This window comes from Leptinotarsa decemlineata, unplaced genomic scaffold (assembly GCF_025532065.1).
Source record: "Leptinotarsa decemlineata unplaced genomic scaffold, Ldec_3_MD MMD2_tig00026336_RagTag_RagTag, whole genome shotgun sequence".
Classification (NCBI taxonomy): domain Eukaryota; kingdom Metazoa; phylum Arthropoda; class Insecta; order Coleoptera; family Chrysomelidae; genus Leptinotarsa; species Leptinotarsa decemlineata.
Window position 1 is genome coordinate 4,665,910 of NW_027412692.1, and position 16,601 is coordinate 4,682,510.

The following is a 16,601-nucleotide window of genomic DNA, read 5'->3' on the forward strand; positions in this document are numbered from 1 at the left end:
TTGAGAAAAAAAGGCGAAGTTCAGTTTCCTCAGAGATGAATCTCTGATTTTCTGATTGATTCGGCCATTACTTGATGAAGATCCATAGTAATTTCGTGAGTGTAGTTTATGGAATCTCTAATTGACATGTTCTTCCGCTCAGCCTTAATCCATTTTCACGAATTCCAAGAAAGTAGTTTACATATTTCTACAATTCATATTCATCAAAATTGTAATCACCAAATAAAATAAGCAAGATGGAGTGGTATGCTGTTTATTATGTGGCTTCCTTATCTGGTAACTATAAGAACACATGAATGTTTGGGTTCTAAACAAAAGTGGAGTTAAAGTTCATTTCGATGTTCAGGTTGTGGACATCCGTGCGATATGTTACTTTTTTCAACATTTATCATTATTTTGTGATATAAGCATAAACTCTGAATAATTCTGAATTTTGATTTTGTGAATATTTGTTGAGCTAGGGTGATATAAGATGTCTGCATAATTGAATAAGGATGGAACTCAGGCTCCACACAAAGCTGTTTTTGTTGATTGTGAAAGAATATGTCTGTTTCCATATATGACTTCCAATGATGAATGCATTTCATTAATTTGCCTTTCAAACCTCAGCTTGGAATCTAAAAAGATACCAAGATTTTGCCACCTCCACTGTTTCAAATATTTTATCGTTAATTTCAATGACCATGTTATTGACAATTCTACTGCCATTTCTCGACATGAACATAACAACATTTGAGTTACCGGAATTATTGTTGAGGCAATTATTAGTTGCAACTTGTACAAATGTTTTTAAATTACTGATAATGAGAGAACATGCATTAGTTACTGTAGCTGGTGAGAAAATATAAAACAATTATGTACAATCTACTTATAGATAAACATCAGAAGTATACATTGTAAACAATGAAGGTTCAAGGATGGATCCCTGGGGAACTCCAGACTATAAGGTGAGGTATTGAGAATGTTTATCATTAATTTTCACTCTCTGTTGCCATTCCCAGAAATATGAGCGCAGAAGCGGTAGTACTTCACTCGATAATCCTAAATAGTAAAGAATAGCTAATATTGAATTATGATTTATTGTATCTGTTACGGTAAAAGTACATAATTCGGTAAATGTATACAATTACCGGTAATTGTATACATTTACCGGAGTCTTTGGTAAAAGTAGGAAATAATCTTAAAAAACCTTCTATTTCCTACTTTTACCGGTAATTGTATACAATCGCCAGAGGAGCTTGGTGAAAGTAAGAAATTCACATTTCAACAATAGACACGCAAGCGCAGTGTTACCACGCAGTTGTTTACCACGTGCATGTATGTCGTCTCAGTCTGTCGCTTGCTATTTCTTGGAAAGTGTTCGTATCCTTTTAGCGAGTTATCTTTGTGTTTTGTTTTCCTACGTTTTTCGTGTTGTGAACTGTAAATTACATTATTCTGGAATTGATTATTTGTGATTTAACAATGGAAGAGCGTTTTAATTCCAAAGTACTTGAAGTGATGGGCAGAGGGTCTTCGATGTATACAATTCGCCAAGAACCGAGCTTACCATTCTGGAATCAAGTGCAGCTCGTATGAAGCCATGTTTGGGGTTCCTGCCATAATTGGTTTGAAAACATCATCAATGCCTGATGATGTTCTGGAAAATATTTCAACTGAAGAAGATTTGGAAGATTTGGTAAAACAAATAGAAGAAAACCAGTCGGGTCCTGATTCCGTAGAACATGAAGATGCAGAAATGGATGAACCCAATGAGCTTCTATTAGCACAAATTCCAGAACAGCCATCAGTGAATGAGCCCAATGCGATTCCAGAAGAACCAGCTTCTAATCAAATTACAGAGAGACAAGATTCTGTAGCAATTAAACAGGCACATGCTAAGGAAGGTCTTGAAGAGCAAGCGAAGAAAATGCTTAAAACATCAAGATTTTCCCCCGGAAATGTAGGTGATACGGTGAAATTAAGAGTACCCGATGTTGACAGGGCAAGAAGAGATTGTAGAAATGTTTTGGCTGTTATTATGTGTGTTCAAAATGAGTTGTATGAATCAGGTACTAAAGAAGGGCGACTGCCACAGATGTATAACAGAAATCAATTTACACTCTGCAAAGAATCATTCATTTCTCTAGATATGGTTCCAAATCTTCACATTTCATTGCGCGAGTATGTTAAAAAAACTTCATTGTTGGGTAGGCAAGGCTATCAGAGATGTGTTTGCAAAACTAAGTGTAAAACAGACAAGTGTAAATGTAAAAAGAATGGAAAGCTGTGTAATTCCAAGTGCCATGAGAGTTTGTCATGTCATACAAAATTTGCCTCTTGTTATTAATTTAGGCAAAAAACCTCTTGTTTTTAATTTAGGTTAAAAAATATCGTAAAAAAGCCTCTTGTTTTTAATTCAGGTTTAAGAAAATAAATAAAAATTACACTACTTGAAAAACTATTTGATTTTATTGTTTTTATTTCTTATTTTCATTAAATTTTCTTACTTTTACCGCTGTACATTGGTTATTGTATACAATTGCCGGTAAAAGTAGATAATTGAGAATAATTTCGTACATTTACCAGTGACTTTGGTGATTGTATACAATTACCGGTGATTGTATACAATCACCAATTATGTACTTTTACCGTAACATATCTATTACTCTGATAACTTTTCTCTGAGCAACCTTCCAGAAAGTTGAGACATATTGTAATCTCGATTGAACGAGTGCATGGTACATAAACATACTATTTCTCTAATATTTCTAAGTATAAAACAATGGGTACTCAATTTTGAAAATGACTGATCTGCTAAACTGAGATTATGTGATGATATAATATGATTATATAGGATTATATTCTTTCGATTGATTTTCCTTCAATATGTAGATGCTGAATGCTATATTGCTGTTCTCTTCAATTTCTCCGAATTGATCATCTGATATTATAATATAAGTATCATCAGCATACTTCATCAGCGATTCGATGAGATAACTTTGCAAATATGGTCAATATCACTGACAAAAATTATAAATATTAGAAGTCCCAGTATCGAACCCTGCGCTACTCCAATTTTGTTTGCAGGGGTTAAGCTTTAGCTTGATCAGTTATTATAATTTGTTCGTTCTGTACACAATGAGGTTATTTATTTCGATAGCTTCGAAACTCCCTATCATTTAATCTGATGTGCAGGTTGCGCAAACAATGTAGTTTTGATGATATTACAGAACTTTTGACCGAACCAGTAATATTTGATGGGAAATTTCATTCTAAACGGAATTTACGTGAAATAGAATCAAACTAATAAAAATTTTCTTTTCTCATTCAGCAGGGAAAAGTTTTGTAAAGAATGAATCTAATAAAATCCATTTGTGCTACATACAGGAACTATGAATAATATTACTTTTGTCTAGCAGAGCTGCTTCGACTATGTAACGTTCATAATCACCTGGTGATTGTAACTTGATTGGTTAAACGTTATGCAGGAAAAAAATTTACTCATTTTCATATAGCGGATGACAATGAAATCATTGTATGTAACACTATTCGACTTTTTCTGGAATGAGAAATCTGATATCCGTAATGAAAGTATAGTTCATTAAATCCGCTATTTCTTATGAAAATAGAAAAAGTTAAAAACATATTTCGGGTTGCAGCCATCAAATTTTGATCAAAATTGAATAAAAACGACTCTTTTGTTAAAATATTAAAAAAAATAATTCAAATTTAAAGTTTTTTGAAATTGTTTCACCACTATTTTCCAGATTTACCATCTGGCTTTCCATGCCAACCAAATAAGACAACGAAAGCATTAGACACGTCAACTGATATTTTTGGTTACGCATTTTTCTACAGAATTTTTCAATACTAGGTATATAATATAACAGTGGATAATACCAACTTTTTCATTTCAAATAAGACACAGGATATATTAATGGGTGTTTCAGTTCTCAAGTACCTTCTAGGCATATTTCATGTATGTGTATCTGTAGAGTAGGGAGGGTGAGTAAACCCACGGCACTTAGGCCACATGTGACCCATTCTACATCCTTCCGAGAAGTTGTCCTCCTAGATCATCGTCCACCCTGTCCTTTCCAGGAAGATGGTCAGGTCATTGGGAGACATATCCTCAATATCAGCAGGTGTAGGCCAAGACTCGCCGAACACACACTCTCTTATTGACGATAACTCCGGACACTCGCATAGGACATGCCTGACAGTCTCATCTTCCTGTTCACACATCCTGCATAGAGGTGTGTCCACTAGCCCAATATTATGGACGTGTTTCCTTAGTTGACAGTGGCCAGTCAGAAATCCTACTGTTAAACGTAAATTTTTCCTAGTCATCGGCAGATATTTCTTCGGCGCCAGCTTTCCAGGATCACCTAGGGTGATCCTGGCAAGATTGCATCCTTTGATTCCATTTCATCTCTTTAGGGATTTGGCAAGAGTGTAACATTTGGCTAGTCCCACAATTGTCGAAGTCATCAGGCCGTAGGTGCCACTGGTCCTAAAATTCTCAGTCCAGCCGCTTCCTTGGCTAAAGAGTCGGCAATGCGAATACCTTTACTCCTGTCGTGTCCTTTAACCCACCTCAGGATAATGTTATTATCTACCGAGACTTTGGCTAAATCTTGCTGGTACTAGTAATAGCCCTGAGGTAACACTTTGTCAGTTCAAGGCTAATAGGGCTTGTCTGCTATCCGTGCAGATTGTTATGTTTTTACCAGGAATTCCTTTTCTGGTTATTTTTTTTGTGGCGATTGAAATACCAGCCAGTTCTGTTTGGAACACGCTGGTATTTTTTCCCATTCCCCACTCTATCATTAGACTTAGTGATCTGGAGTACACTCCACATCCTGAGCCCTCTTTGGTTTTTGAGCCGTCTCCTGTGATGTTTAAACAAGTCAATCGCTGTATTTGATATAATTCTGGGATGACCGTTGCTTGTAGAACTTTCGGTCCCCATGCAATGGCTCTGTACGTTAACATAGGTCTTATTATTACAGTGTAGATTCAGGCGAAGACACGGGGTGAAAGACCCCATGCGCGTCCCACTGTCCTCCGACATTGCTCATAAGCCACGTATGCTCTTTTTGCTCTACTCTGTAGGTGAGAGTTCCATGTTAGCTTCCTTTCGTGTACTAGAACTGTTAAAAAAATAAGGTGAATGTGACGTACATTGGATTAGCAATTTTTTCTCTTCTTTAAGTTGGTATACACGTCTCAAACATATGCTCCTAGTTTCAGCTATTCAGCATGTTCACTTTGTTGGTAAGAGGCATGAATGTTAGAAGTGTTTGGCGTGTTTGTCGATTTTCTGCAATCAAAAATAATGAATCAAAGAATTTGCTTCATATTTTCTGTAGAAAATGGTATCGAGTGCTCAAAAGCATTTGAATTGTACCTACTCTGAGTCAGAAAAATGTTCACAAGTGGTACAAGTTTTTCACAGAAGGTCAAGAAGATGTACGCCCCAGCTCATCAACAACAAAAACACTGTCGCATGAGCAACGCTCAGGAATTGTTGTTGACGTCGTCAACAGTGATCCAGAGTCATGACTATATGGTTATGACATCGAAACCAAAGTACAATCGTCCCAATGGAAGTGCCCAAGAAAGACGAAACGAAAAAAATACGTCAAGTTCGATAAAATGTCAAGGTTTTGTTAACTGTTTTATTCGATTACCGTAACCTAGTGCATCTGGATTTCTTGCCAAATGATCGCACTGTCAATAAAGAGTATTATCTTTATGTTATGCGCCGCTTGCGAGAAGTAATTTTCTTTCATTCGCCATTACTTGTTCGTAATTTCTTGACCAAAAACAACACCAAAATAATGCCTCAGCCACCTTATTCACCAGATTTGGCCCCTGCCCTCCTATACTCAATATTGGAGAGACCCATGCATGAAACAACGGCGTTTGAGAAGAAATAAACTAAATCGCTGGCAGAGCTTAAGAACATCCAAAAAATGCATATATCAGAACTATTTCGAGTATATGAATATTTTTTGAGGAAAAAAATTCACCTCATTTTCTGAAGAAAGTAGTACAAATCTTAACTCATTACGGAATTATTTTGAAAATTACCAGTTACTACCCTGAATACCTCGTTGAAAATTTGCTAAGAAACAATTGACCAACAACATGAAGTGTAAACTTCACTAAGATACACGTAGATTTAGATTTTTCACAGCGATACAAAATTCTCAGGAGCAATATAACCGTCGACATGAATGTAGTATGAGTTATTTATTAGATTCGTTAAATTAAATTTCACCAGGACCTTTATCAGTGTTTGCCATAAAATCCCGACGTCGGTATTTAATCTAGTAGAAATGCATAAAACACCCGTTATGCAGTTACGATGCAGTTTATTTCCTTGTCGTACGCTGTCATTTACATTTTTACATTGCACGAAATAGAAATTCGAAACTATGACGTGACTTTTCACTGCAGTGAATAATTCACATTTCAAGTTTCCAGCTTTTGCTTTTTATAATTGACAACGACCGTTCATGAGACATCCTTCTACTTTTGTTTTTTATTTCTCTTGTTATTTTTCATCATGGTGGAGCGGAATACTTGTGGAAAATGGACATGGAATGTCACCAATTTTCGTTTTTCATTAATTGTCAGGAGTGAAGGCAAAAATCTACCAAATAAGATCATGATTACTGTATGATGGTCACCGACTAGCGATTCACTATGACTTTCTGCAACTGGTACAAACCATCACAACAGAGTCCAATTGTGAAGAAATCGACGAAATATACCGAAAAGCACTTCGATAACTTTCTTATCAGTAGAAATTTCGCCAATCAGAACGAGGCCTTCATCGACAACATCAAATCTTGAGCACACAATTTTTATATTGACGGAATTAATTGACTTGTGTAACGTTGGCAGAAGTATTAATTAATATATTACAGTTCAAAGTAGACTCACAAAAACAGAAAAAACTTTTGTAACAATTATCTAGCATGAAAAACAAATTGTTTGATTTATTATTTACGGATGATGAAGAAATAATACACCTTCGTTTCCACACCTGTCGAGATAATTTTTTAACAAAAAATAAAATTAATATATTCAATTCAGACTTCAAACCACTATCCACACAGAGCGGGTAAGATTCTGAATTTTCTTCGTCTTGGCGATCTCTTTATTCTCGTTTTTGCCTCCTGCGATTCTGTGACAACATAATTTCCTGCCGAACTACTGGATGCATTATGCATAATTTGTCTGGGCACGACTTTCAATAAATCTTGTTTATCGCTTGCTGCTTTGAAAGCCTGGAGGTCCTCCCTTTTCTTCGAGTTTTCGCTGTGATCGTTTTCTGATACAGCAATTTCCGTAGATGCCACAAAAGGTAGTGAAAATGCGTTTAAAATCATCAAAGCGACCAGAAGCCTGGTAATTATCTGAAATGAAAAATAAGTTATTGGCACTGATGAAAAGGAATTATGTAAAGTGAAGTCACCAAGTGAAATCAACTTGACTTAGAATTTGCGATAATGTTGACATTATACAGTGCATTCCATTTGAAACGAGGCAACACGAGTAAGTCCTTCATAAGTTTGTGAGTTATTGTGCTGAAAGTGACACTGCTTTTGTTATTTTCAAAACAATGGATCAAAGACAATTTTGTATTTTAATTTTACACTGCTCCTTGATAGGAAACAACCGTTCAAGTGAAGCAATGCCTTAAAAAGGGTTATACGGACTTCGCTCCATCAGAAATAACAATTAAACGTTGGTTTGTTGACTTCAAACGTGGTCGTGGAGACACCGATGATGCAGAACGCAGTGGACGTTCAAATGAGGCAGTAAGACCAGAAATCATAAAAAATCTACAAAATCGTTTTGAATGATCAAAAAGTGAAGTTGTGTGAGTTAGCTGACATTGTGTGGCTTTATATTGCATGATCATTTGACTATAAGAAATCTCTGTTCAAAGTGGGTGCTGCGCGAGCTCATTGTTAACCAAAAACAAGAACGTCTTGATGATTCTGAGCAGTGTTTGGTGATGTTTCAAGATGACAAACCGGAATTTCTGCATCGATATGTTACAATGGATGAAACATGGATCCATCACTTCACTCCGGAATCAAAACTGTCGTCATCTGAGTGGAGAGCAATTGGTGAACCTCGTCCAAAGGGCCCGAAAGCACAACAATCGGCTGGAAAGGTTATGTTCTTGGTATTTGGAATGTGCGTTGTGTAATATTTATCGACTATCATGAGAAGGAAAATATCATCAACAGTGAGTAATATATAGTATTATTGGAGCATTTTAAGTCTGAAATTACAAAGAAACGACCGCACATAACGAAGAAAATAATTTTTGTTTCATCAAGACAAGGTACCATGTCACAATTCAATCAAAACAATGGCAAAACTACATGAATTGAACTTCGAATTGCTCCCATATCCACCGTATTCGCCAGATATGGCTCCCAGCGACTACTGGCTGTTCGCAGACCTTCAAATAAATGTTCACCGGTGAGAAATTTTGCTCAAATGAAGAGGTAATTGCTGAAACTGAAGCCTATTTTGATAGACGAATCGTTTTACGAAAGTGGTATTGGACAATGCGCCGCCCATGCTCTATGATCCAAATGTTCAGATACCACTGAAGTCCTAAGGAGTGTACGAAGTACCATGTCAAGATGGTGGGTAGGCTGTCCTTGTTCATCTTTCACTGCCTGAACCACTGTGCATGCTGTTTTTGGCGAGTGCATTGGCTTGGGATGTGGGGGTTGAGCAAACGGGCCATCGGATGCCTGCTTCCACGTAGCTCCGCTGGATACGGAAATGACAGAATCACTTGTGGTTCTGTTATTCCCTAACTGAATGACATCCCAAAAATGGCTTGATCATAAGGTGGGTGTATCCGTGCCGAGAGGATGAATGACACTGAGCCTATCAGCTGTCTCTACGGAACCTTGGAGATACCTGGCGCCCTCTCTTGTCACGGTAATGCGGAGCTCTGCCGTAATTGATCTTCTTTCCCTAGCTACTCGTGGGACTTTTATGGAGAGACGCTGACCTCCCTGTAAATTTAGATCAGAATCGAATCTGCAGAGGAGATGATGGATGTCGAGCTTACGACTCCAAGTGACCTTCCTGTGAATTTAGATCAAGAGCGAGAGCTTCTCAACTCTCCAAGTCCTGATCCTATAACTGAACCTAAATAAAAGGTTTGGTGGTGCAGCTAGGAAACGACTGAGTCGTCTCCACAAGAGCGGGGTACCTTATGAAACCGCCAAAATCTGTCTCAGATGGAGGAATAAACCCCGCTGGGGACCGAATCAGGTTTTTAAAGTTTGTCAGAGCCGTACTCTTACCATCTGACCTGTAAGACCAATCACCAATCACAAACTAATCAACTTCGTTAAGAAGCTGAGTTTATTTGGTCGAGAGTGAATAAGTGTGAGCCACAATAAACCCTTGCAGGACCTAACCCAACCTTACCATGTCAAGACTGTGACAAGACTGTCGGCCAGACCAATAGGCGAATCAACATATGCAAAGATGACCACAAACTAGCAGTGAAGGGAAAAGTACCCACGTCTTCTCTCTTCCAACACCTATTGACGACAGGACTCAACATCAATTTCGAGAACATAAAAATACTAGCAAGCAATAGAAATTTCTAGTGTAACAATCAGAGAGGCTATCAAAATTGAAAAACGACATAGTTATATGAACAAGAGGGATGATGTGCAAAGAAAATCAACAACATGAAGATCCGTTTTTCGCTTTACAAAAGCAAACAGATTGCTCAACCCCAGAAGCAAATCTCAGTACATTACAATACAGGTAGAATAACAGAGGCAGGAGAAGCATCTCAGATAAAGGGGCTAAAACAGGTAATCGAGCAAACACAGCAGCGACCCGGGTAAATGGGAACATTCATTCCTATAAATTAAGACACCACAGAGTTCGAATGAATGAGTCTAGTTGTAAAACTCCAGGCATCACCAGAAGATGACAAATTGGACTTTGCCGAAACGTTGTGAAAATAATCCTAATGAGGATAAAATACACAGAACACGGATCAAAACCCAAAAAACAGCTCATCATACTTTGTCCGTGAGAATCATCGAATTAACACATATCGAATGGTCCAACGAAAAGTATGCACCTTGCTTTTCTCCTTTTTTTGTAACTTAACGCAAAAATGCTTGGACAGGTCAATTTTTCTTTTGAGGGGGACACATTTTAGATGTATTTTTCTACCTGTGCCTTCAACCCCCTAGCGAGGGTGAGTATCAACCCTAAAATTTCAAGTGGAAAGTGGGGTCGAGTGATATATCATTTGAAAGGGCACAAAACTCTCTTTCCAATGATACCTAATTTGTTGTATTTACTTGAATAGTTATAAAAAAAGCAAGAACATTTACTAGATATTTTAGTGAAAATGCGAAAAAAACGGCATTTTTATCACTACTACATTCCTCAATTTCTCTTGTGCGTTTTTTGGTTCAAATAACAACAGCAGATAAGTGCACAAAAATAATTTAGGCAAATGTTCATTGATTCAGTTCGGTTGCTTCTGAAATTATTTCAACTCTACTGTAAAACTGGTTTATTCCATTCCTGAACGAGTTGAAATTGTTAAACTTCATTACCAACATAATAGTTGTGCCTCACCTCTTTAATAACAGTCATCCCGGAAAAAATGTGAATGATTCGTACGTTGCCAAGTTAGTCCAAAAGTTTGTCGATACCGGATCTATCTGTAATGTGAAACACCAGCCACGGAAACCGATCAGAAATGAAGCAGTGGAAGTCACTGTTTTGGGACATGTTGAATTAGATCATACTCAAAGTACCCGTCTGCTTGCTGCAGCCTCAGGTGTCTCCCGTTCGTCCATAATACGGATATTAAAAGCCTATAAATTTCATCCGTACAAAATTAAATTAGTACAGGAACTCAATGAAGATGATCCTGATAGAAGGCTGCAATTTTGTGAACACCTGAGCCAGCTACTAATTGATGATCCGCACCTATCATTCAACACGTGCTTTTCCGATGAGAGTACATTTTTTTGAATGGAGCTGTGAATAGGCATAATTGCCGTTACTGGGATGACAGTAACCCACACTTGATCCAAGAGGTCCATAACCAGTACTCTCAAAAAATTAATGTCTGGTGTGGCATATTAGGTAGTCATATCGTAGGGCCACTTTTTATTCCTGGGAATTTAACTAGTGGGGTCTACCTGAACATTCTTGAAGATACAGTTTGATCCTCTCAAGTAGGTCGCATAAGTTGATGGTACTTTGACGTGATTACTGTAATGTTATTATGTAAATAATTGAAAATTACCAAAATCATAATGATGAACGGCTTCATTTCCAGCAAGATGGAGCACCTCCTCATTATGTTGCTCCGGTATGAGAGTTTTTATATGACCGGTTTCCTGGACGGTGGATTGGAAGGAGAGGCCCCATCGAATGGCCTGCCAGGTCACCTGATTTATCGCCTTTAAACTTTTTCCTTTAGGGACACTTGAAAAATAAATGTTTTGCTACGCAGCCCGAGTCCATAGAAGATCTTCGCCAACGAATTACAGCAGAGTGCAGAAGTATAACACCTGATATGCTACAGAATGTTAGGAATAGATTTGAACAAAATCTGTATTATTGTATGGAAGCAAATGGGTCACATTTTCAGCACTTGCTGAAGTAGGATTCTACTGAGTCAATTACACATTTCAAAGTACTGAGTTGTAGTTGTTTTTCTTCATAATACTTTTCGTTGGACCACTCTATATATACATGTAACAAATCGAAACCATTCAAAATATGTTCATAAATTACTTCAACAAAAAATATTTCAGAAACTCACCAAATAACCGTGATTACCTTTGTCGATAATTGAACCTAATCAGTCTTGCTGAAAGAAGAGGTATTACGGGCATCAGATTTATCTTCAAAATTCTGAATTGATTGACCGATATCACTATATTTCATTGTGGTCATTATTACGCCTTGGTCAAAGAAGAAACGGACTGGTTTAAGTTTGACGATAGTCGTGTCACGAAGTGTTCTGGCGATGCATTGAATTTATTGGAGCCTCTGGAGACACCCTACATTTTGTTTTATGAGAGAGAGGACATTGTTAGATCAAGATCTTCAGATGATGTGGTGCTGCAGGTTTTTCCGGGTTTTCCTGCAGCTGAAAAAGCAAATGCGCAACTCAAATGGGAATCCCATATAATCTATGTAATAAAAAAACTCCAATTTCTAATGCACCGTTTCAAGGTCCTAAGAGACATATTAGACAACAAAACACTCAAAACGTTATATTTCGCTCTCATCCAAACGCATATAACTTACAGGATACTGGCATGGGGATCAGCTGGAAAGACTACTATGAATAAACTGATAATAACACAAAAAAGAATCCTTAAAATAATTTTCAAAAAAAGAGGAATCATCCAACAGATGTTCTTTATCACGAAACAAATATATTTGATCCCGTGCAGCTCTTCCTTCTGCTTTCTAATATAAAATGCTTCAAATCAAAACAAAAACACCCCAAGATAGAACACGAATACAACACTCGAACAAAACAACTTAACTTCAAAATGCCGTTTATGAACAAAGTTGTAGGACAAAAAAGCTACAGCTACCTCAGCCTCAAATTTTTTAATTCGCTACCCAATCAAATAAAAAGCTCAAAAAACCAAAATGAATTTAAAAAACGATTAAATGACTACATTACCAGTTTGCCACGTTCAGAGATACATAAAATAGTGTATTGATAATATTTCTGTGTCTATACATATATAGTTATTAAGCTCAAATAGTGTTCTGTTATTATATAAATATATCTTTAAATCGAAAAACAAACTGACCATATGTATGTGTATATGTGTATGTATGTATATATGCGTATATGTGTGTATGTGTGTGTATATGTATATGTATGTGTGTATATATGTATATATGTGTATATATGTATTTTAGCTAATGTAAGTGTAAATAAGGATATATCTAGGGTTGAATATGAATGTTGTATTTTTATTATTTTATTAGCTTTCTTTAAGTGATTTAACTTTGATTGTAATTCTCACAGTCACACACAAACTGGAAACAGTTTATGTGACTTCTTAGTTTATTAACTTAACTTGTTTTTACTATGTCTATATTCTATATTTTATATTGTACCTGAAGTTAATAAATAATAATAATAATAATAATCAATGAAGTCGCCCCGGAGCGCCAATTAATTTTTATTGTTGTATTTATTTTATTTTTATCGTTGTTTTAACACAATATTATATTTAAAATATTTCAAATATTATAGACATCCATATATTTTCTAATTCCTCGACCACCGTTGTGTTGAAACTAAAGAAACCTGTTTTCTCCCTACCTAATTCGGATGTGTAATTTGTGGCGTTCTTTCACCACTGCTTGCATTATCTATTTTTTTCTCAGAATAGCATTTATAAATCATATGCGAATACTGTCTTTGGATTCGTCCCGTTTGTATTCCTATGAAACTAAATAAAAAAAAAGTACCTACATAATATGATCCTGAACTTCATCATCCAGTGACTGCTGAAATAATTGATAATTGTGTTGAAAATATTCTGAAATAGAGTGATTGTCAGCTTAGTTGCATTATAAATTTTTTTTATTTCTGGCATTTGTGAATTCGAGTCATTATTTACTTCGAAAGCGGATATGTTTAGTGGGTTTGTATAACGAACATGGAGTGTCTGCAAGGGCCACTGATCGTGTTAACAAGAGAATCACTCGAACAGAGATTTAAGACGTTAATATGCATTGCAATTGTTGAATAAATTCATGGAGACTGAAAATGTAAGAAAATATCAATACAATCGTTCAGGAATAGTCAGTCCTACACAGTTCTGAGCTACGTTGCCTTGATAGACAATGTTCAGTTTTTGACCAAGTTGTTGCAAACATCAGCAGTGAGTCGTACAAACGTTTTCAGACTTCTACATCAACACAAATTGTATCGTTACGATTTCAGAAAGAATGATTAATGAATTGAACTAAGATGATTTCGACACAATGATTGAATTTTGTGAGATCCTTTCTGAACGGGTCACTGGTAATTCAGCTTTGTTGCGATAAACCGTCAAACTTTCCGATACTGAAGTAACTCAAATTCCAATATGGAACGGCAAATTGACACCAAGTATCTTCGAAAACTGAATGTTTGATCAGAAAAATCAAAGTTTGTCTTTTAGGTGGCCATATTGAAGGACCATTCTTTTTGAAAGTAAATCTAAAAGGTCAATATCAACAACGCTGGTTAAATCGTCTATTGTGAAATGGGGTAGTTTTTCAACAAGATAAGGCTCCTCCCCATTGCTAATACCAGTGCGACTGTTCCTCGATGATAACTTTCGAGGTCGATAGATTAAAAGGAGGGGTTCTTCAGAATGGCCACCTAAATCACCCAATTTGACTCTAGTGGACGTTTTTCATGGGGATATTTGGAATCGAAAGTTTACAAAACTTTAGACAATTTGGGAAAAAAATAACTAGGTGTTGTAGGCTACTTACACCTGATATTCTTCAGAATATAGAGGTGGAAACAAAAACTAGTTTGAATTTTACTAGTTCGAACTTCCATTGTCTAATATGGTATAATATGATTTGAAATCTCGGAAAGTACAAATTGAATTAAAAATTGAAATGAATGGCTGAAAATATTATTTTTCGCTTGAGGAAGCTATTGCATAGCGAAACACGTGTCGCGGTTTTTGTAAAACCATTCATAGTGAAAATCATACAATAAACTATATTAATAAGTTTTTTCATGAAGTTTCTGATGAATAAATATAATTTTCATAGTAAATAATTGATAATCGATATTTTTCATTCGCCGTTCTGAGATCTACCCAAAAAATAATAAATATAGGCTTGCATACGACAAACTGTATAAAAACTTATTTCTGGAAACATTACGGTAATCACGTCAAAGTACCTTCAACTTATGCGACCTACTTGAGAAGAAACTCAATTACAACTTCTTATCTTAGCTTCCCATATCGAATAAAAATTACTCACGCTCGCTGCCAGAAATGCACTTCCACTCAGCATATTTGAATTGGTAGGGCAACTTTAACTAAATCCAAGGTGGAAGATATTCGAATATATATTTACGATCATACCAAAATATTTGCTTTTCATTTAGAACACAATTACGAATATCTGAGGACATTGATGACGTTTTCATCAAAATCAGTCTAGGAAATGAACAATGGAAATTAACGCTTTTAGAGGTCGACAATGGTAAACAAGCGTTTATTGTTTCAGAATTTGTTTTTGAAAATGACGTTGTTCATTATACAAGGTGACTGTTGGTCAGATATTTTCAAAAATATGTATTTTCGACAGGTGTATGTTTTCAGATTTTGTAAAAATCTATTCATTCATCTTGACCAGAAACCTCTGTATTCAAACATATCCAAAGCCCGATACTTTCAGACATTTGTCTTCTTGATTGCATTGTTTCGGAAATGATGGAAACATTCTAAATGTGAAGCAACTGGTCTACGCCAAAGGTGCCACTTTTTTCATTCCTTTTTTCTAGTTACTTAATTCGAAGCCGATTAGTTTATATGGTGAGTGATCTTTCAGTCAGTCGTAGTTCATCCCTACTGTAGTCCAATAACTGTTTGGTTTCAAGCTCCCAATCCTGGAAGAATTTGTCAAAACTCCATAAATCTTCTTGCCATTCAGGTATTCAATGTTTGAATACTAATGAAATTTTTTCACAGCACCAAATCGTTATTTTTAACACCTCGACACGTGTTTCGATCACCAAGTGATCATCTTCAAATCGTTATTTTTAACACTTCGACACGTGTTTCGATCACCGAGTGATCATCTTCAAAGAGGTTTAATCTTCCTCTTTGAAGATGATCACTTGGTGATCGAAACACCTGTCGAGGTGTAAAAAATAACGATTTGGTGTTGAGAAAAAACTCCAGTAATATTCATTACTACACCAAAGGTTCCAAACAGTGCATCATAAGTATTCAATATTTGTTCGGCAAAGCCTAAAACGATGCCAATGACCTGCTTGCTGCACCCTCCTTTGCAAGGGATTCAGCAGCCTCATTACCTTCCAGGTCAGTATGGTCAGGAATCCAGACCAGAGACAATTTGTTGAATCTTTCTGTTGAGGAAAGTCGTTTTGAGCAAGTTGCTACCAATTTAGATGTTGCTCGGTAGGTGCCAAGAGCTTTCCGCTTGATTACACCTGCACCAGAACCTGAAGGTCTTTTTTATCCATTTGTGACCCAACATCTCCTTTTAATATTTCCTTCTCCTGGAGAATCCAGTCCTCTCTACTCGGAACTTCATAAGGCGGTTCGTAGTTGCCAGTTGGAGGCATAATGTCAGAGGTCATTTCCAGAATGCTGTAACTTCTAGTGTCAATCAGCAGCCTCTTGTACTCTGTATTAGATTGATTAGTGCAATTGGCGATGTGCACAAGTATGTATATAGTCCATATAGCCTCTGCTTCCAGAAAAATGTGAAGACGAGATAGATCTAGAAAGATATCCATGGCTGCTGACGTTGTGATAATGATGGCACCACAGATGGCC

At 36.5% G+C, this 16,601-nt stretch overlaps 1 protein-coding gene across 2 annotated transcripts; it reads right to left on the minus strand.

Annotated features, from left to right (window-relative positions):
• Positions 1 to 6,880: 6,880 nt before the first annotated feature.
• On the minus strand, positions 6,881 to 15,212 carry LOC111510127 (uncharacterized). Of its 2 annotated transcripts, none has more exons than XM_023166344.2 (2): positions 15,055 to 15,212; positions 6,881 to 7,412 (listed from the first exon to the last, which is right to left on the minus strand). In XM_023166344.2, exons 1-2 carry the CDS (start codon positions 15,085 to 15,087, stop codon positions 7,101 to 7,103), a joined length of 345 nt encoding a protein of 114 aa, XP_023022112.1. In that variant the 5' UTR covers positions 15,088 to 15,212; the 3' UTR covers positions 6,881 to 7,100. The 2 variants fall into 2 exon arrangements, with proteins under 2 accessions (XP_023022112.1, XP_074039279.1); XM_074183178.1 differs by lacking the exon at positions 15,055 to 15,212 and adding an exon at positions 11,327 to 11,570.
• Positions 15,213 to 16,601: the final 1,389 nt, after the last annotated feature.